We start from the raw sequence: 22,196 nt of genomic DNA on the forward strand, positions 1-22,196 counted from the left end.
ATCCTTGGCAGGATACAACTCATATAGTTGATGCTACTGCAGCAGTGATCAATACAATGAACATCAGAAAGTTGTATTTCTTGCAGTATTCTGCAGTCTGAGTAATGCACATACAATCATTCTTAGTTTGCAAATGTCATTTGTTTATTCTATACATTTAAAAAATACATTCTGTCCAGCACTTATGAACTAGAGTTATCATTATAGCAAACATCTGAGAGATATGAGTGTGCACACAACTTTACATATTACAAAAAAGCATAAGGAAATGGCATAAAAAGGGAAATAAAAAGCATACTTACTGCACAGTGGTGACTCATCAGCCCCATTGGGACAATCTGGATTATTATCACAGACTTTGCTCAGCTCCAGGCAGATGCTGTAGTCCGGACACTGCCACTGCTGACTGGGACAGCGGAAAGGTTGTGTCGGGCAGTCTCTCTCATCACTCATATCCCTACAGTCGTTATCCCCATCACAGATCCAGCCACGATAGATGCAGTTTCCATTGTCACATCGAAAGGTAGAAGGTGAGCAAGTCCTGATTGGACAGCTATTATGTTCATCTGATCCATCAACACAATCAGGATGTCGATCACATTCCCATCTGATAGGAATGCAGGCACCATCTGATTGGCATTGAAATTCATCTTGATGACACATTCCAGGTGGTCTGGTGGCTAGAATTGAGGATATATTATTATTTTCAGGACAAGCTCAATACGTTAGATGCTTTTAGATTTATAGAAAATAACCGCATAACTTCTCATCTCCTGAATCTATGCTTGTAAAAATTAACTTCCTCAAATGCTTTTAGAAAACGCAAGTTATATTTTAATTTCTTAAGACTGAAGCTTATAGCAGTAATTATATACTTCAGCTGAGAAGAATTCTGTTAACCAATGTTAGGAAACTTAAAGGGTAGCATAGTGGTATTAACAATGACAGAGATAAACAAATTATACTTAATGTATTTATTAAGTTGTAGAATCAGTTAAGAAAACAAAAGTGGTTATTAATTTATGATAAAAATGTGAAAACTTTTTTGCATTTTTTTATATTCCCAGCCAAATGGCTCATGTATTTTCAATATGGTGCCTAATGGTTCTTCCAATAGACTGCACTGGTCTCATTGAGGATGTTCCATATGATTACGGCCAAATTCTTTACCAGGTCTTCAAGGTCAGTGGCTTGATAAAGGTCATAAATTATATTCAGCATCATGGATATGGTGGTGTAAAGTCTAGCTGATGTAGATATAATCAGGTCTGCATTTAAATGGCTATGAGTTACACATTTTGTAAATTTTACATACAGTTATTGAAAGACATTTGTCATTTCATAGGAAAACTTATGAAATGCTCAACTATTATTTCTAGCCAATGTTTTGTTTTATATTATCTAATAAACAACAAATTTGCATGGAAACAATCAAAACAAATATGAATGAAGGTTTATAATTTCCTTAAAATTTAAACTAAAATAAAAGACATCAGGACAGATTCAGAAATAAAGTTTGTCAATATTGTGGAGTATAACTCTGCCATGTTAGCAGCCTAGTAGAGTGCCCAGGGGTCGAATCCAGGAAAGGATAAGGACAGACTAGAGTGGAACAGGATTTCAGAGTACAACTGGCATTGCACATTGAACTATACACCCGTCACTATGCCAGTAAGGTATAACTCTTAAAAAGAATGACTATGTACTTTATTAACATACTGCTGGCTTAAGTCAGGTGACCATGGAGATGCAGCTGAGCTTGGCAGTTAACATAAAATCTGGGTTAAAAGGTGAGGTGCTGAATGACTCATTTATGCATTTGGAGGGATAGTGCAATACTGTTGACAACAGGAAGACTGCATTTATTTTTCTGTTCAACGGATGAAAGAATAGGTGGCAGTTTTGATTGTTTGGAATGGGTCTGGGGGGAGCCATGTGGCTTTGATCAGTGATGGTTTGTGTGTGTGTGTGTGTGTGTGTGTGTGTGTGTGTGTGTGTGTGTGTGTGTGTGTGTGTGTGTGTGTGTGTGTGTGTGTGTGTGTACTGAGATGAAGATGCGGCAGATACCATCTACCCATACTCGCATGCTGTTTGAAGAATAGTAGCCATGGTGCACAGACTGCTGAGAGGACATGAACAGTTACAGGAGGAGGGATAACCAGTCACTGGCAGATAAAAATATAAAGAAGGTAATGGGAGAATTATGACTGCAAGTGGAGTGCACTGAGGTCAAGAGGATCTTTCCTCAATACCATGCAAGCGAGAGTGTAATGGTTACTATAAGTGAAGCAGTGGACAAAGGGAAAGTATTAATCTCTCCTGTTACAGGGAAAGAGACAGAGTGGCCCCGCCTGGCATCATATGCTGTCATGTTAGTCAAAGAAGGAGTTTCAGAGCATGAAACACTCACCGAAGAACTCTGCTGGAAGAGGAACGGCAGTGGAAATTTTATGACAGTTTATGTTATTCTTAATTTTATTGTTTGTTCAGCTGCATGTTTATATTGTAATGATACTGGAAATTGTTCTTCTGCCACTTATGTATTTGTGTTTGCACTTGTCCTGTGCAGGATATCAACCCCCAGCTCTTTCCCGAAAATAGGTCATGGGCTCATTGTGACTACCCAGTTAACACATTTCAGATAACCAAATAAAAATGAATAATTACACCTGTTGCAAGTTTACAGTAAGGGGTGTGCTCCAGGCAAAAGATACTCATGAATCACAGTTAATGTTTCTTTGTTAAATGCAGAGTGTAACACACATCACTGGTATTACTCTGGAATCCTGTAACCACCCTCCCCACCTTTTGTCTGCTATGCATGCAGTGCTTCACCCCTGCCAGGTCTTCTAGTAAGGTAAAAATACAATTCAATAAAACTAAAAAGAAATAGTAAAACTAAATAAAGTTCTGCTACTCAGTGATCACAAGATTACCTCTCAGTCACTTACCCTTTCTGCATAACCTGTCAAGCGGATCACTTAGTTAACCTAATTTCACTGAGCTGCTTACCTGAGTGCACTCATTGTTTACTTAGGTGCTGCAATATGTGTCCAGGCTCAGTCTGCTCCATTCACCCTCGCTCAGGCTCACTTCGCTCCCCTAGCCTAAACCCATTCTTACTCACCCCATAGTCATTTGATTTATATTCTATCCCCTTTGTCCACTCCCCCTTCCACCTCCTAACTTCCTCCAATAGTCAGTCACTTCCTCTCCACCTCCTCAGCTTCCTCCAATAGTCAGTCACTTCCTACTTACTACAAACAATCTACCCTATTAAAAAATTCCTACTTAGTCTCAACCGCACTCCACCCACTTGGTGTTCAACCTCCTTACTTATCTCTAAGCCTGCCACAATGTGCTTGTCTCAAAATCTGCTTGTCTCAAAATCAAAACTTTCTAATACCTTCCTACTAATTATCTTTACCACACCAATTCTCTTTATAACCTCTACTGCCACCTCTTATCAATGCACTGACCCACTCAAAAACTTTACATCTACTACTGTTTATCCCCTAGCTGCTCACTCTGCTATCCATTCTTTCCCAATAGCCCCATCTCTCTTCCTCATTCTAACTGCACCTTACATAAAAGTAAGTTATTTCCCCTGCCTTCACTCCCCCTCACAAATAAAACAAAGCATCACCCCCAATATAACCACTCCATATCCCCCAGACAACTCATTTTAAATCTGCAATTATCAGGTAACATACATCCAAACCCTGGGCCTAACCAATAACTTCTCTTCCTCAGCCTATACTGTACACCCCCAAAACTCTACTATTATTACTTTTTCACAGACTCTCACATCCACCCCCACCCAAAACCTTATCTAGTCTATGAACATTCAAAGTATCATGAATAAAATCTCCCCTTCCCATACCTGGATAACCTCACACACCCCTGAGATTCTATGTCTCTCTGAAACTTGGCTGAAACCTCATATATCTGACTGAAATACTTCCACCAGGTTATAACATTCTCCTGCAAGATCAGCTTAAAAAGAAAGGAGGTGGTGTTGCTATTCTTTACTCTAACATTCAACCTCTCTCTGTCTCTACTTCAAATTTTCAACCTGCTGAAATTCTCATGGCTAATTGTCAATTAAACTCTCATAAGAACCCTCCCCCTGCTTGGAAGGAGGAACTGTTTCTATCACTCCTTTGAATAGCATGTAATGAAGAAATGGTAGAAACCAGAGAGTCCAATCTGGATGATGAGGAATGATTCTCTGGAAAGGATGAATTTCCTCCCACTGCCATCTGCACCCTTGATGAATGATCTTCAGAACCCATTTGTTAGAAACCATCAGTTGCCAAGGAGAAAAATGGAGATTCAGACTTTCTGGAAGACAAAAGGGGCCTGGATGGGAAAAGGTCACAAGGCTGGCACATTCTAGCAATACTCTCAGTGAAAGAGAAATCTGAGAGAAAAAACTGTATTTACCCCTTCATCTTCCTGTTCAGATTCAGAATATTAAATCTCTTCAGGAAAAGAGATAGTTCTTTCCTTTACCAGAAACAACTTTACAAGAAGGATCACAAGCCTGAATTAAACCCTGAGCTAGACCCAGTAAACTACTCTTGTCTAAGGAACTTTGAAGAGAAGTAGACACATGTTTAGTTTTCTGCCTTTTTTTTTAAGGAGCAAAAAAGCATTCCCTGTTCTCTCTCCCAGGACCAACAAGAGTGGCTCTCCCTAATCCATTGAGCGAACCCCAAAAGCCGCAGAGGACATGGCTAATCCTTGATCTGTAGTGGCTGCAGGTGCTACATATGATGGATTCAGGGTAAAAAAGTAAATGAGTGGCCTGAGGTACAACAAATGGCACAGCAGAGTCAGTTATATGTGACAAAGACAAGTTGCTAGCCCTCCATGATGTCAAAGACTGTTTGCTTAACTTTTTCTTTTTGTGGCTGGAAGAAGGACTGACTGCGAGAACCTCATATATCTGATTGAAATACTTCCACCAGGTTATAACATTCTCCTGCAAGATCAGCTTAAAAAGAAAGGTGGTGGTGTTGCTATTCTTTACTCTAACCAGTTCATCCTTCAACCTCTCTCTGGCTCTACTTCAAATTTTCATCCTGCTGAAATTCTCATTGCTAATTGTCAATTAAATTCTCTTAAGAAACTAACTATTGCTTCTATCTATACCCCCCCCCCCAGTAACAACATCCCTATCCTGGAACCCCTTCTTTCCTGGATCTCTCAAACCATTTCTCATAAAACTGTTGCCTTGGGTGATGTAAATATTGACTGAAACACCCTAAACACCGACTCCACAAATTCCTGCATTAACCTCTGGCTTCTCTCAATCTCCAATCCTACCCATCTAAACAAACATACCAACTCTGGCTCTACTCTAGACTAGGTCATCACTTCTAATCTTAATTTGTACCTTAACCCCTCTACCCTACCTGATACTCTTAGTGATCCCTGTCCCACCTTCATAATTAGACATTTTCCTTAACTTTATAAACCTCAGCAATACAAAGACTGCCATAAACTCTCAAGTTTCAATTCTGACACTTTCAACCACTTGATCTCTTCTGTTAATTGGTCCTTCCCTCATAATCTTTCCCTAGACGAATCAGTCCTGGCATTTAATAAAACCTTTTTAGACACACTCAATTATGTGGCCCCCATCAGAAAAATAAGGATAAAAACTCATTTTGCCCCCTGTCTAACACAAGCCACCCGAATAAGAGAGATAGTACATGGAAAAAAAATGGAAAAAATCCAAATCCTCTGCTGATCTTCAAACTTACAGACAGCTCTGCAACTTAACCAAAAAAGGTCACCCCTTGATAAACAAAACTTCTTCCATATACCACTAGAAAGTCCTCACTCCAACCCCCAAACATTTTGACAATTTGTCAATACACTGCTACATCCAAGATGTCCATCATCCCCTAATCCCTGCCCTAATAGCTTATCCAGACACTGCTACATTCCTTAATACCTTCTGCATCGATTCTATCTGCAACCTTACCAAAAACTCCAATATCACTGATACCATACCCTCTAGTTCCACCCATTCTTCCATCTTTTCTCTTAAACCTGTCCCTACAAACTATGTCAAGTCCCTCCTTCCAAACTTAAAACGTGCTCTCCATCAGTTGACAACTTAGCTTTGCAATTCCTTAAAATTATTGCAAATTCTATTCCTTTCCCCATTTCCATATTACTCAATAGATCCATTAAGGAAAACATGGTAAATGACATCTGGAAAAAATTCTATGTCATACCCTTACATAAAGGCAGTAACTCAGCTGACGCCTCCAACTTCAGACCTACTGCCATCCTATCTCGCCTGTCAAAACTTCTAGAAAAATGCATTCACAAGCAGCTCCTTGAATACCTTCTCTAAGGAAATCTTCTTACCCCCGCACAGCATGCTTTCACCCAAAATACAGTGCTGCCACTGCTCTAAATCCTTCCTAAATACTATTGCAAAGTCCCGTGACAATAATAAGTTAGTCTCCTGCTTGTTTCTTGACCTATCCAAAGCCTTCAATACTGTTTCCCATAGACTACTATTATCCAAACTATGTTCACTAAACCTCTCTAACTCTGCCCTATCATGGTTCTCCAACTACCTGTCTAACAGATTCCAGGCAGTGAAATGGCAATCTAATTTCTCTCCTTTCCTACCTGTTCAAACTGGGGGCCCGAAGGCTCCATCCTTGGAACCGTACTCTTTAACATCTTTATTAATAACCTCCACTCTTCTTGTTAACTCTCTTCCATTATTCAATATGCAACTGATTCGATAATCATCTCCTGCTCTGATATCACTCACTTTCGTATACTCACCCAAGAATCTCTTCACTCCATTGAAAGATGGCTTACTTTCAACCAACTACTACTGAATTGAAAAACTCGGTAGTGTCTTGGTCAAAATAAAGTTTTTTTTGTAATATTGCTGTATTCACCACAACCAGAAACTCAAAAAAAAAACCAGAGATCTTTTATATTGTTACACAGTTAAACAACACACCCACCCTATCTTATATACATGCTCAACCCAATCAAAAAACGTTAATTAAATTAACTCTATTATTATCTAATAATAAAGTGGTTATAAACCAATAAATAATAATAATGACATCAACTATAGTCATATATAATATATAAAAAAAAAAGAAAAAAGTAAAGTACAAATGAAACCAACTACTACTGAACCCAAAGAAAATCAAACTACTCCTGTTCCTTCCTACAACTTTCCAGTATCACAAAGCTACCTTTTCGGTCTCCTCACTACTCACTAAACAATACAATCGTCTTCACTGAACCTCATACCAAACTACTAAGTGTTGTTATCGACGACCAACTAAATTTCGATCCACACACAGCAATGTATTAAAAAGATCCACCAAAAGCTAGGTCTGCTTTACAAACAAAAAATTGCTCAGAAATATCTCCAGACTCTCTCTTGCACAAGCCTTCCAACTACTCACACTACTTTATGCAGATCCTATACTTACTCACCTCCACACTAATCTTCTGAATAAATTAGAACTTACTTATAACAAAATTGCAAGATTTGCCTCAAACCAACCTTACTGCTCTCACCACTGCATAGCCCTAAAAAACCTGCAGTGAATGGAATTTCAGCACCAAATTTTATTACCCCAGCTTCTTATGGCTCATTCAGTCTTACACAAACCTTCACCTTGCCCCTCTCTCTCCACTCTCATCCAGCCTTACACCCCCAACTGAGCTCTCTGCAGCCCACAACAGAACCTACTGCAAGTTTATATGCCCAAAAATAAATATATATTGGCAAACTGCTCTACTGCTGTGCCATAGCAAAGGCTTGGAACAAATTACCACAAAATGTCAGATACTAACCCTAAGACCTTTAAAATAGCTCTCAAAGATTGCTTCCATAATTCTTAGTCTTGCTCTTGTAATGACCCTATATGACTTCTGTCTACTAACAGTTTGTTGTCCTTTCAGCTTCTATAACTGTACTTCCTCCCATGGGCTTCCTACTCTGGGGTTTTGTTCCATTCACTTCCTTCCTGGCTATTTTTTCTTCTGTACATGGTTTTGTACTTACAGCTTTTCTGTCATTTGTTCCTGTTTGTACTCTATTATCTTCTTACATATTACAGTCTTTTTATGCTGTTTTCATTCTTTTGGACTGATTTTAATTTTGATATATTTGTACCATGTATGTTCAAATGTCATATAACCTTTGTTCATCTGTAGCAATTCTAAATTACTTTTAGTTATTATATTATCTTGCTTGATATATAATAATTCTCCTCATTATTTGCTGTTTTTTTGTTTCACGTAGTCTTGGAGCTTTTCTCCTCAGGCCTCTGCTAAAAAGGGACCTTTTGGCCCAGTCGGACAAACCCAGTTAACAAATGTCGATAAATAAATATTTATTATTTATTAATTGAGTACCACATATAGTTTTACCTCCAAACACAGAAAGTATAGCTGTGTGAAGAACTTTAATATAATTTTAATTGTTCTAGTATATTCATTTTCACAGTCCTCATCAACGGGAAATCTTGCTACCAGGTAGGCCAAACGTCCAAAGAAGCAACTTTTCTAGTGGTTTCAGCTAACTCCCTTACATCTGGACATCAGAACACTGGCGACAAAGAAGGGTACTGGCCAATACCATCTTTAGGCCTTTCTTGCCATGGGTAGTACAGGAATCTGCCCCAAGTGCCACAACACTAGTGGACCAAGAGGGGCCAGTCCATGAGGCCACAAGTTCCTTTTTTTAATTTCTCCAAGTCTTTTGGGTTTCTAATACCATGATGGGAATGAACTCCATTCCTAAGTCAAAGTACGATTAAAGTTCATGAAATTAGTACTGTTTCAATCTTTGATGTCAGCCAGAAGTGAGATTCACAGCACCCGCAGTGTGCCTAGTAATGGCTCTTTCGGCAATTCATATGGAGTCACATATATTGGTAAAATATCTAAATACGATTGAGATTCTTTTTTATAAAACCCATTGCTCCTACTACTATTAGAATTGTCTGGGTATCTTTCTTCCACATTGCTCTCATTTATGCCTGTAAATCCTGATATTTTATGACTTTCTGTCTTTCTGTACACAAAGCACTGTAGTCACTGGTTGTGGTGATTTCAATGATCAATGCTACTTTTATCTTCTTTTCATGGACCACTATATCCAGTTTTCCAGCATCTGTCTTTTGAACTGTTGGTAATGGGTGCTCCGATGTGATGTAGACTTTATCGTTTTTTATGATGCTTTGTGGATCATGTTTCCAGTGTTTTTCAGCCACTTCAGTACCATAATGTTTGCACAATCCCCAGTGCAACCGTCTTACCACATTATTATGCCTTTCAGTATACAGTGCTTCTGCCATTAGTATGTCACAACCAGCAACAAGACGTGCAACTGTTTCCAATTCTGTTTTACAAAACCTACATTTGTCTGTTTCCCACATGTTCAATGGACTTTGCTAACCAACATGTATGTATCCCATTATCTTGGGCCGCCATTAATAACCTTTCATCTCTTTGTTTGAATTTGCCTCTCCTTAACCATTTCTGCTTTCGATCCTTATCAACATGAGGTTCTTCCAAAAATTTTCTATACTTGCAACTATGTTTATGCATTTTACACATTTCTTGCCTTCTCATCTGGTCCTTCACCTTATATTCTTTCTTTTGTTTTTTGGCACATTCGGTTGCTGCCTGATTTTTATCTACTTCTGGTTTGATTTCCATTCCTGCTTGATGCCAATATGCTTCTGTTAGACTAAGCAGAGAAGTCATCTTAGATTTATTCTCATGTTTCAAAACTTTCACTATGTTCAAGTCTTGTGAGGTCAGCAGATATGTCTGCAGTCTCACAACTGCAGATCTATAGATGTAATCAATTTCAAGGAGGCCCATATCTCCTTTGGAACAGGGAATATCTAATCTTGGTATGCACCGAGCTTTATGAATCATTTGGTGAGCATGAAGCAACCTTCTTGTTTTCCTGTCTAATCTAGCCAACATGTCTTGGGGTCAATCGAAACTGTAAGTTAGGACAGAAAGAGCAAACTGGTTTATAGCTTGGATTTTATTCCTACATGTCAATGCTGTTTTCAGGATTAATTTAATTCTACTAAAGTATTATAAATCAGTCCTTTTTAATTTCTCCAAATCTTTTGGGTTTCCAATACCATGAGGGGAATGGAGCCCATTCTTAAGTGAAAGTATAATTAAAGTTCATGAAATTAGTATTGTTTCACTCCTTGATGTCAGCCAAAAGTGCTCTTCGCAGACCCTCATTTTGCCTAGTAATGACTCCTTCTGCAGTTCGTACAGAATTACATGTATTGGTAGCATATCTAAATATGATTACAGACTCTTTTTTAGAAGACCCATTGTTCCTACTACTATTGGAACTATCTGGGTATCTTTCTTCCAGATTGCTCTCATTTCTGCTTGTAAATCCTGATATTTTATGACTTTGTTTCTCTCTGTATACATGATACTGTAGTCACTGGGTGTGGAAATTTCATTGATCAATGCTACTTTTGTCTTCTTTTCTTGGAACACAATATCCAGTTTTCTAGCACCTATTTTTTGAATTGTTGGCAATGGATGATCCCATGTGATGCAGACCATCATTTTCTATGAAGCTTTGCGGCTCACGTTTCTACTGTTTTTCAGCCACTTTAATACCGTAATGTTTGCAGAATCCCCACTGCAAAAGTCTCGCCACATTAATATGCCTTTCAGTATACAGTCTTTCCGCCATTAGTATGTCGCAGCCAGCAATGAGGTGTGTAACTGTTTCCATTTCTGTTTTACAAAACCTACATTTGTCTGTTTCTCCTACATGTAAACCAATGTGTACATAGCCCACTATCTTGTGCCACCAATATTAACCTTTCATCTCTTGATGTGAATTTGCCTCTCCTTTTACGGGACTATGTGCATGTTCTAGGAGAAAGAAAATCTGGTAGGGAGACAGGAGTGATGATATGAGGATATGACGGGGTACCTACCTCAACTTCAAGATACATAATTATGGAGAAGAGCGGATGGTGAGAGGGATCATGGTCTACAACTATGAATGAACTTAATCATCTAAAATTATGGCAAGTTCCTAACACAACTGCACTATGTTCATCTTGCTACTCACTTTTGCCGTCTTCATCAGTGGGATGACTGCCATACCACTAGATAAGTGGGTGGCTGGCCATGTTAGTACTTTCAAGGACAGCAGACCCTTTGGGATGGCAGAAGGAAGCCCGGCCCTGAATGTGGATACAGCCCCTAGAATTTAATGCTTAGTAAAGGTGTTAATGGAAGACCAAGTAGCTGCTTCCACAATAGAGTGGGTACTAAACCCTCTGAGAAATGTTATGGTTGCTGCAGTGGCTTTAGTGGAATGGGTATTAACAGGACCTGCTGGTAGTTGTTTATCATAAGCAGAGTAACAAAAGCAAATTAATTTGGAAAGCCTCTTACAAAATGTCTCTTTGTTTACATACTTCTCCTCCCTGCCTTTGACAAAGAACTCAAAAAGTTGTTCTGATTTTCTGAATCCTTTCATCCTGTCTGAGTAAAATCTCAGTTGTCTATGCACATTCAAGCAGTATAATGTCCTTTCTCCCTTGCTTGGGGTTTTAGAGGAAAAGGCACAGGGAGGCGAATCTTAGTTATTACATTTGAAAAGAATGAAGGGTGGTAAGAAGGGAAACCCAATCTTTGCAGATGATCAGGAATAGCTCATTACACTTCAGATTTTATAATTCTGAAATTCTCATAGTATATATCACAGCCTCCAAGAAGAGTATTTTCTAAGACTTGAGGGGGCTGAAGCAGCTGAGTCAGAGAGACAGCCAGGAAGAGCTTCTCTAACACATAGCTGAGATCACATGGTACAGTAATGCTCCTTCTTGGTGGTCTGGGATGCAACACCCTTTTGAATACAAAGGGGAGGAAGCAAGTGGCAGGCCGAATGAGATGGCAGAAACATGGACCTTTAAGGTGCATAACATGAGGCCAGTTTTGTAAACGTCTGACAGATAATTCAAGACCAGTGAAGCTCCAACTGTGTTCAGGTCCTGGTCTTTGGATACACACCAAAAGAATAATCTTTTCCATTTACCTAGGTATGACTTCCTTATTTCAGGTTGCCAGGTCTACTTCATAATATATAACATGCCCTCTAAAAACATGTGCCTAGAATGAATGAGTGCTAGACCATCCAAGCTGTCAGCTTTTGTGTGGTCAGGTTCAGGGTCCTGCATCAGCAAGACCATTCACTGAGCAAGTTTTTTTGGTTCTGCCTTTGTTAGGCTTAGTAGAAAAAAACAATGCTTCCTAAACCAAAAGGGAGCTATCGCTATAATGTTTGACACATCTTGCTTGAACTTTTGCAATAACCTAGGGATCAAGGGTATAGGAGGGGAAATCATACATAAATAGGTCTGTCAAGTTCAAGGAGAGGGCATCCATTTTCCAGGCTGCTGTAACTGTCATGCAGCAAATCTTTCTCAGCTGTCTATTTTCTGGGATAAAAAAGGTCTACTTCTGGCACACCCATTTGTTGACCAAATCCAGAAAAGTTTCTCTGGTCATCATTAGCTTGTGTGCGTCTCCACCTAAGATTGGGTCAGTCTTTCTGTCAAGACATTCTGTTGACAGGAGATATAAGCTACCCTGAGGAAGATGCCTGACTCCTTGGCAATCTCCCATGCTTACACAGCTAACTTGCACAGAATATAAGACTGACTGTTGATGGACTGCATGACAACAGAATTGTATCTGAGGATATAGAGGGTTTCCTATGCCTGGATCAATTTGAATGCTTTTAGCGCTAATACAACAGTCATCATGGGCTCTCCTTTGTTTGCTGATGTACAAACCACAGTCATGTTTATCAGTCTGTACTGAAATCACACCAAAACACGTACATGTAGATGGACCACTGACTGAAACCTGGAACCTTGGACTACCTTCCCCTCGTAATGCCTCCGCACCCCAGGACAGAAGTGTCCGTGGTCATCATACTGTGGGTTAGGGAAGAACAAATGGACATCCTGAAGAGACATGGTTGGATGTCAGCCACCAAGAGATGTAACAGAGACAAACCTCCATGAGACAAATGAGGAAATGCACTGGGTGGGTTGTCATAGACCAAGAACTCTCATATAGAACCTAGCCAAGGGAGATATATATATATATATATATATATTCCAGAGGCCATCAAGCCAAGGACACATACAACTAGAGAAGCTGGAGGCTTCTGAAGTAGAAAAATTTGATGCGCCTGAAGGCATAAAGATAATAACACTGAAGCAGGAAGTTTAGTAATCTGACTAGTCATATCCAGATGGTAGCCTATAAACGTCAGAGCTTGGATGGGTTCCAGATTGGATTTCTCAAAGTTCATTGTTATTCTGAACCAGCAATATCACTGAAGTTACCATAAGGAGCCAGTTGTCCAGGCACAGAAAGACCTGCAATCCCGGCAGCCTGACCCAAGCTGCTACTACTGCCATGCATTTGGTGAACAACCGGGGGGGGGGGGGTTGGTGAGACAAAGGGCAGCACTCAAAATTGATAGTGACTGGCTTCCAGCCTGAAACATAACAGCCTCCTTAAATGCCTTGCCATCTTTATGTGGTAGTAACATCCTTGAGGTCCACCAAGCACATCCAGTTGTCCATCCTCCATAAAGGTAGAATGAACTTTACCATTACCATATGGAATCTAGTCTGTTTGACAAACCCATTTAACTTGCTTAGGTCCAAAATAAGTCTGAGGTCCTTGTTTTTCTTGTGCACCAAATCAAACCTTGAATTGACCCTAGATTCTCTCTGGACTAATGGGACCTCCTGGAAGACTCACTTTGTGAGCAGTTTATGAATCTCTGCTGCTGCCTCCCTTCTCTGATGAGGTGGAATGGCTGGAGGGGATCTTGGACATAAAGTTGGAGTAAACTGAAAGGGGGCAGTGTAGCCTCTGGAATCACCACTCACAACCCACACATCTGATGCCAGAGGTGGCTTAGCAGGGCAATATAGGGGATTGTCCAAATCCTGGACCTTCAAATGGGAGGACTGGAGGAAAAGGCTCTGGCGAGAACTCCAGATCTGAAGTCACTGCAGCAAATGGGATAGGCGCCAATGAGACTCTGGCACAGCAGCCAGGAAAGGACTCAGTATCTCTATGAGCAAAGACTGAGAGGTTCTCAATACCAGCGTCAAGAGGACTGGGGATTAGTATCAAGGAGGTGTCAAAACCAGAACCATGGAAGGAGGCAAGGAATCAGTGGGACTTGGGGTCTCCTAGACTGGCTCAGAAGCAGCTTAAAATTCAGCAGGACATTCTCTACCATTATTCTTTTCTCTCTCTCTTTTTAATCTCTGCCTTTTTCCCTGTCCTTGTCTCTCTCCCCTTTTTCCTGCAGTTTCTTTGCAGGAGAGGGAGGATTGATAGAGGAAGATCCTGCAAGGGAAGAGGTGGAAATGAGTCCCTTCACAATTAGTTTCAGCCATCTATTAGCCAAAACCCTGGCTCCAAAAGAAGCACAGGCCTCACAGTCTACGACCATGTGAGCTTCCCCCAAGCAGCGGACACAATTACCATGGGAATCTTAGGGAGGTAGCTTGTGTCCACACTAAGTGCATTTCTGGAAGCCTAAAACCTTCTCTGACATGATGAGAAGAAAAGCACAGCAAAGGAATAAAAAATCAGCCCACTAGCAGGATCAAACAAACACACAACCAATAACAAGGAACTATCAAAACTCAACACTGTACACTAACAGTTATTTTCCTACTATGCTAATACAAATACTAAAGGAAGGGAAATAGATCACACACACACAGAACAGCAGAGGAAAAGCCCAGCAGAAGATAAGGCTGTAGGCCAAAAAAGAGCAGACCAACCATATAGCCAAAGGGAAACATCTATGACTATGTCAAAAGGTAGAAGTACACATAGAAAATTATTGCAAATAGCAGGGAAAGGAGACATATCCTAATTCTAAAAATATATAAGTGCACACTGGCAGAAAACAGATGGAAATCTGAAAAATATCAATTTAGCTATTGTGGAGCTCTGAAGACCACATCTGACACTGAAGAATGATAAACGAGATGTGAGGAGACTTAGGAATGTAAAGCTTTATGGGAGGAGAGTTGGAGCTTCAGAGACAAGAATATAAAGTTCCAGCTTTGGTTTTGGTAGGATCCGATAACAAAGAGGCAGATGGAAAAGACAACATCAGATCATGGAAGGATAAAATGTAAGGCCCTCTGAATCTCCTTCATGGAATTTACTTGTATCAGGCAATCATCCAGATAAGTGTAAATGAGGATGTCCTTTGTCCACTAGAATGCCATCACTTGAGGTTAGGTATTTGCTAAAGACCATGGCTGCAGTACACAAGAAAAGGGCAAGGAGGTGAAATGGAAATATTCTTCCCTGCTACAAATCACAGAAATCTCCTATGATCCCTAGCTATGGGAATGTGTAAGTAGGCGTCCTTTACATCTACTGTACCAAGAATGTCTGAGGGGATAGAAGAGGTAGAATGCCTCAAAGAGTCAGCATTTTGAGTGTTAAGGTAATTGGGAACTTGTTTAGTCTTGTGAGATCCAGGATAGGTTGCCATGGGCCTTCTTTCCTGCAAACTAACAACAGCCTTGAATAAAATCCTGAATTCTCCTTCCCTTTTGGTACTATCGCTATGGCTCCCCGGTGTACCATTTCTTTCAAAAGAGATGAAATCAAAATCACTTGGTCTTTTAGCATTGTGGAGATACCCCCAACTTTGGTCTCTTTTTGAATTGTAACCTGTACCCTCATCTCAAGATGTTTAAAACCCACTGGCCTGGGGTTATGCTTTTCCATTCTTTTACAAATAGGAAGCTGCAGGAGGATATAGAGGATCAGGGATTGGAGATGGGGAGTGGTGGCAGGATTTTGGGAGTGAAGAGGTGGGAGTAGCAAGGCTGAGTCATGGTCTTGATAGCTACTAGTTAATGCATCCCCCAGGACATCAGTGACTTGAAGGTACAGCTAAAACTCTAGGCACTGGCAGGCTTATGAAAGCTCTGCATCTGAAATAGGTTTGAAAACATTCTCTTGACTCCCATTGGATCTACTCCATCACCTTATAAAGGCTGCCATAAACATATATAACCTTCACAGAATGCAGAAAAGAAAGAAGTACCTACTGGTAGAAGAATGTGGGTACTGGAATGGTAGTACTAAAAGAAGTGATCAGAAATGTAAACTTGGTTGTGATGCTATGGCTTCCAGAAGCAGAGATAAAGCTTGAAAAATGTCAGAAGCAGATGCACAACAAAGGCAACTAAAAAGGTAACAAAAGGGATGACATTAGTGCAAAAGGGATTTTCTGGCATATAGAGGGGTCTTAGATAAGTAGCACACACATTGCTGTTCTTACAAGTCCCACCTGTCCATGGCATACAGAATAGCATGGTACTGCATGTCATGAACTTAGTCAAATGGTTTAACAGCTGGAGTTAAATGAAGCGCTTTGGTTTTCAAAAGGAATGGGGATCTACTTGGTAGAATCCAGGCGTACAATAGCACAAAGTCTGGCATCTATCAAAAAAGAGAAAATGTGACTCTATTGTCTATGTGACCTTCTTAAGAGTTTGATTTGCAAGACCTTAAGCAAGCTAAGATGGAAAAGAAGGTGATTCTCAAGGACTACATGACATCTCCCCACTCTAGCACCCCAAGAAGCATCAGGATACTTAAAGAAGCAAGTTCTAACAGTGGGAATAAATGTAGTTGGGAACAAGTGGTTAATGGGAGAGAAGGCAATATACATATAGGGGCAAATCAATCAAATGGAATAAGTATCAATGCCTATAGTCAGCAAAATGTTATCTGATCTTCTAGCATTAAGAAAAGGACAGTGTCTTAATACAGCAACAATATCATAAACATATAACATGTAGAAAGGTGGCAGGGTATGAAAATAAATATCTCCCATGTTTCACTTTCAGTCATATTCTCACATGAACCTTTCAGGAATGTTGACTTCAAATGGGTATAACAAAAAATGTGGTAATCCTCTCTTCTTCTTCTACTTACATAATTTTAGTTATGTGCATTACATAATTCTGGATATTAGACATGTAATATATGAAAATAAATACCATGCTGTGTAATACATGGAAATAAATTCAATGCTCTGACCTTATTTGCAAATAGCAAAATTATATTTCTCTCAAATGTGGAATCTATATTACCTCTGTTCTAGTATAAAACTTCCCATTTGCTTGTAGTCTAAAAAGTCTCAACCAACCCCTGGAACTGAAGGTTTTCCATACAGTTATATAATTTTCCTCTTTTTTTAGTAAAGGTTCCTCTTTTGCTGGTAAGATAGCTATGACAAATACTTAGGTGTACCAAAGAGCCAGTGAACAGTAATTAGATCTGTTGCACAACATGAGATGTCCATCTCAGTTATCATTTTGCACACACTTCTAACATAATGGCATTGTGATTCAGAGGATCCATGTAATTTAAAAGCAGTCTAGTTCCCCATTTTGCACAATATGGTAGGACACAGGGTGGCCCAAGTGTATACCCTCCAGTCATTTTCTTGCTTTTAGACAGCATACGTAGTCTAATTTCAATAGGTAATGAGCAACAAATGCATGCTTACATGCCATGTGCTCAGTCTGGTTTGCGTATCTTGCATTTTCAAGAAGACCTTTAAGCAGCCTTTCATTCCACAGGATGTAAGTGGCCCCATCACTGTTTTCAGCTCAATGAGGAACCTAGAGCACATGTAATTAATGGGCTGTTTTACTCTGCCTCACAAATAAACACCTGTATAACAAGAGAAGATGGCATCAATCTGCAGCCCCAGTAATATGGCACTCAAGAGCTAAGCTGGGTACAATATAGCTTTGTTTCCTTTTCAACAACTGAGAGTTAAGCAGACTTTTCTAAACGTTCAGCAACATAACAAAGGCCTTAATATTTTGTTGGACTTCTTTTACACAGATTAATAGTGATTAGGTAGATCAATCATTTGGTCTCTAAACACATGACATATTTGACTGCAACCTAAGGACTTTGTTAGACCTCAGGTCTGCCTTGTAACAGTTCTGAATATTTCTGCTTCCTTTCACTGTAAGGAAGTTTTAATTTTTCCCCATAGTAGTTCAAACTAAGGACAAGAAATTAACTTTGACTCTACATAAATTCATTGGGAAAATACCACTGTGTTATCACAGTTTAACCCATTGCATTCACACTATATCAAATATCATCATTTATTATTATTATTGTTATTATAATTAATATGTTTTAAATGAATTTATCTAAACTGGATCCTTTATGCACAAGAAAACAAGCATTTCTAACAATGGGGTTACCCAAAAGCTAACAGATTTCATTTCTAAGATTAAATTTTATATATTCTTCATTATATAGTACATTTTACAATGAAAAATACATGGACTTACGACAACCAAATTCATCTGAGTTGTCATTGCAGTCGAACACTCCATCACATCGATAATTACTGATTATGCACTGCCGGCCGTTTGCACACTTGAACTGAAATGCTGTACAGTTGTAAACTGGAAGAAGAGGATATTGTTTTTAATTTACCTACTTACAAAATTATCTCAACTAATATCTCATAGCACTCATCATGCACAAGAATATTAAAACTTACCACAGTTTTGCTCATCAGCCCCATCCACACAGTCACTATCACCATCACACACGTACGCTGGATCAATACAGCGGTGGTCAGGACACTGGAACTGAGTAGGTTGGCAAGTACTAGTGAAATCTGCGGAAACAAAATAAAAAAAATACAAGTTTCATCTTACAAAGTTAGTCTGAAAGCAATACATAAACTCACAGAACTTGCATTATCTCAGCCGTACCACCACCACCATAAAACAGGTGCAAAATGTCTCTTTGCTGGTGGCTGACTATATTCAAGCGTTCTTCTGAAAAAACATCTTTAAAGTATAAACAACAGACTTAGCTGAATGTGCAGAGCAGCAATTTGAATCATTTATGCAACTAAATATATTTATTTACACATCAAAGTTGTTTAATCAGTCTCCGGAGTGCAAAGGTCTCGGTAATCAGAAGAAGCTTAACAGCAATCAGCACAGTCTGCCGGTCCACTGCAAACGTGTTAAAGTTGAGCTGTCTGCACAGCTAGTTTTCTTAACATGCTGCCAGTATCTCAAGTCTTTGTGTTCAGGGTGGAGGGGAATTACATTTGTTTGGTTGAAGAAAGGAACAATAACACTGAGCAGTCTGTTCTTTAGGTAAACTTCACATCCAAACTCTCATTTCTCTACCAGCCTCGCATACTGTTGGACATCTCACTGACCTTTCTGTTTACCACCCATACCGATAGCCCATTTGTCCATAACTTAACCAGTTGACACCTAGAGTTTGGAACTACTTCCCCTTTCCCTATTCTTTTTGTTTCTACTGACTCTTCTACATCTCCCTGACATGATATCGGACACATATGTCCTTCCATGTATTCTGGTCAGTAATTAGAAGAGCCCCATCGTCTGTAGTCAGTCCTCAGTCCTGTTCAAACTAATCCCACACATCCTTCTGAATGATTTTCTATAGACTCCATCCAGAAGCATGTTGCCCCACCCCATTTATGCCCCCTGGAAATACACATATTGGGCATAGTGTGATGTGATCAAGTCTTGGCAGAAGGGAACTGTTACACCTTTACTTATGGGATTCATCTCCCTGAAAATATACCACACCAGACTGTTTGCTGCTAACAGTGATCTCTCATTCTTTTTCTGTTGGTCTAGTTCAGGTATGATAAATACCGATGAGCTTTTTCTGCTCCATCACCACCAGTGCAATTCTCCAAAGTTGAATAGCTGATATCAGAGATGCTAAGACAAAACTGCAGTTTTTCAGTTGTCTGCTTTGGGCGTCAACTATCAATTTCTGCCCATTTGGTCAGAATACCCAAGTCTATACTTGGATTATTCCCCCATCAGCTCATGCTGCACGTTTTCATATCAAAAGCAAAGAGGCTCATTCTTTATACATGTCTCAAACACAGTCAATCAGACATCAGTCAATAGATAATTGCTAAATACAATGTAGACCAATACCTCATTCAGCTCCTACTCATCCTGTACCATGGAGCGCAGGACCTCTATGTGTGTTCCTGGAAAATACATATTCCTTCATAAGTATAATTTTCATCATAATGTTCTGCAGTTCTTGGCAGTCCCTCCCAAAATCTCTCATCTTTCTTCCACGAAAATGCTCAGGGATAAATACCCTAAATCAATGTAGTAGAACCACCCCCTTCCTCTAACTTAACCATAGGGGTGCTCATTCTAGGTTCCACACCTTTGCACCATCTTGAATTTTCATAGTATGTTTCCTCTGTTCCTCTTGGGCCTCAAACTCAATGTCCTTCCTTAAGTTAATCCCCACTTTTTCTTCATCCCTCCCTTTCTACCATTTCAAACAACCTATAATCAGCATCTCTGTGTCCAATTATCTTATAATAGTGACTCGTGTCTATATATGTAGATGTGCGTGTGTGTATACACACACACACACACACACACACACACACACACTACTTGAGCCATTTCTTCTGGTTTTCTTGGTTTCATATTGGCTGCATGAACACACATTCCTCTTGGTTTGGTTTTAGATTTTTGAACATTATCACAGTATTAAAAGTGAAAAATCTCAGCAACTTTTTATTCAGACATTGAGACTGCAGACAAAAAATGTCCAGGTTTATATGAATGAATTAATATCAAATTGTTTTTTTTTAAGTAGAAGATGATGGGATATTCATTTTATATGTGTTAATGTACATAAATATTGTTTTAATATTTACTGAAAGGTGGTAATGATTTAACTCCAATTAATGAAGTAGTGACATAATTGCTAAATTATTTAAAGGCACTATATTTGAGATTTGTTCATTTTGGTGAAATCTTATCATTTCAAAGTTTACCTTAGTCTTATTGCGCTGGAGCTTTGGTTCTTAGTTACTTGCTATAATACCAGTTATTGTTCACCAAATTATAAAACTCTAATCTTTGTTATTATTGGCAGATGGGGGAGGGGAATGGATCACATCCTTCCTCAGATTCATTTAATAAGTTAGTCGACAGGTTTCACATACATATACATTTGAAAAGTAGTAATAAGAATAAAATTATAATGTCTGGCATTACTGACAAAATGCAATCCTTAACAAGTTAGCAGAAAACCAAAACGATTATGAAGGAGAAGGCAAAAGTGTGGGAAAGAATCAGGGACATTTTGCAAAACCAGAAACAGTTTTCTGTTTGTCCTGTGGTGGATTTTTTTAGAATAGGCTCTAACTTTCCAGTAACCTACAACTTCTCAAATAAATTCTTCCCTTAACATAATTCTGTTTAAGTAGCCTAGCTACATTCTATTTCTTCTACAATTAGTGGTTTCCTAGCAAATTAAGTACTGCAGTCAGTAAATAATGACAGGGCTAGTAATTTGAGTTTCAGATTTCAAATTAATCAGGAAATGCATGCCAGTGCAACACATACTGTTCTAGCAGCTTTCAAAGGATGTGACAGCATATTATGTACATGGAGAAGAAGCAGACTGCATTTCATTAGATGCCTTCAGATCGGACATTTTTGTCAAGTTGGTTTGCTGTTAGCAACCTGTAAGAAATGCACTCTTACATTGTAATCATACCAGTGCTGTGACTTGGGAATGTCTTTTTGATGTGCTCACTTTGCTACTCACACTAAACTCCATGTTGTGCATGTAGACAGCAAAAGGTTATACCTGTTGCGCTGGGTCCACAGGATTACGTTCTTGTCCATGTTTATTTTGTTTCTTCAGCATTTGGTCCTTTCTTTAAATAAGGAACAATGACTTTTTTTTTTCCTGTCAGGATGAGCTAAAAAGGACTCTACACTGGTCAAACAGCTATACTATGGAACATTTTTCTAATGAGGTAGGATAGCTTTAGCTTATCCTATAAAGCAATATAACACGGAAAAGGGAAGACAGAAGAATATCTCCACTAAATAATTTAGACAGTCAGGCTTAAGCCAAAAATGTAACAATTTTGTCAAAGCTCTTAGCAAAAGAAAAGACAGGTTGGATATGAAAGTAATAAGACAATTGTTATGAGAAGTGGGAAAATCTATTGGTTAAGGGAA

The 22,196-nt window shown here is 39.2% G+C and overlaps 1 protein-coding gene across 1 annotated transcript in view; it reads right to left on the bottom strand.

The window, feature by feature from the left end:
* Window positions 1–22,196, bottom strand: part of LRP2 (LDL receptor related protein 2) — a 1,335,386-nt gene that overhangs the window by 876,147 nt on the left and 437,043 nt on the right. The window contains exons 23-25 of the mRNA XM_044075346.1: window positions 18,686–18,805; window positions 18,471–18,587; window positions 303–680 (exon numbers count right to left, since the gene is read on the bottom strand). Of these exons, the coding sequence (XP_043931281.1) occupies window positions 303–680; window positions 18,471–18,587; window positions 18,686–18,805 (615 nt within the window). The remainder of the gene's footprint in view (window positions 1–302; window positions 681–18,470; window positions 18,588–18,685; window positions 18,806–22,196) is intronic.

This window comes from Protopterus annectens, chromosome 6.part1 (assembly GCF_019279795.1).
Source record: "Protopterus annectens isolate FY-2018-M chromosome 6.part1, PAN1.0, whole genome shotgun sequence".
NCBI classification, from domain to species: domain Eukaryota; kingdom Metazoa; phylum Chordata; order Ceratodontiformes; family Protopteridae; genus Protopterus; species Protopterus annectens.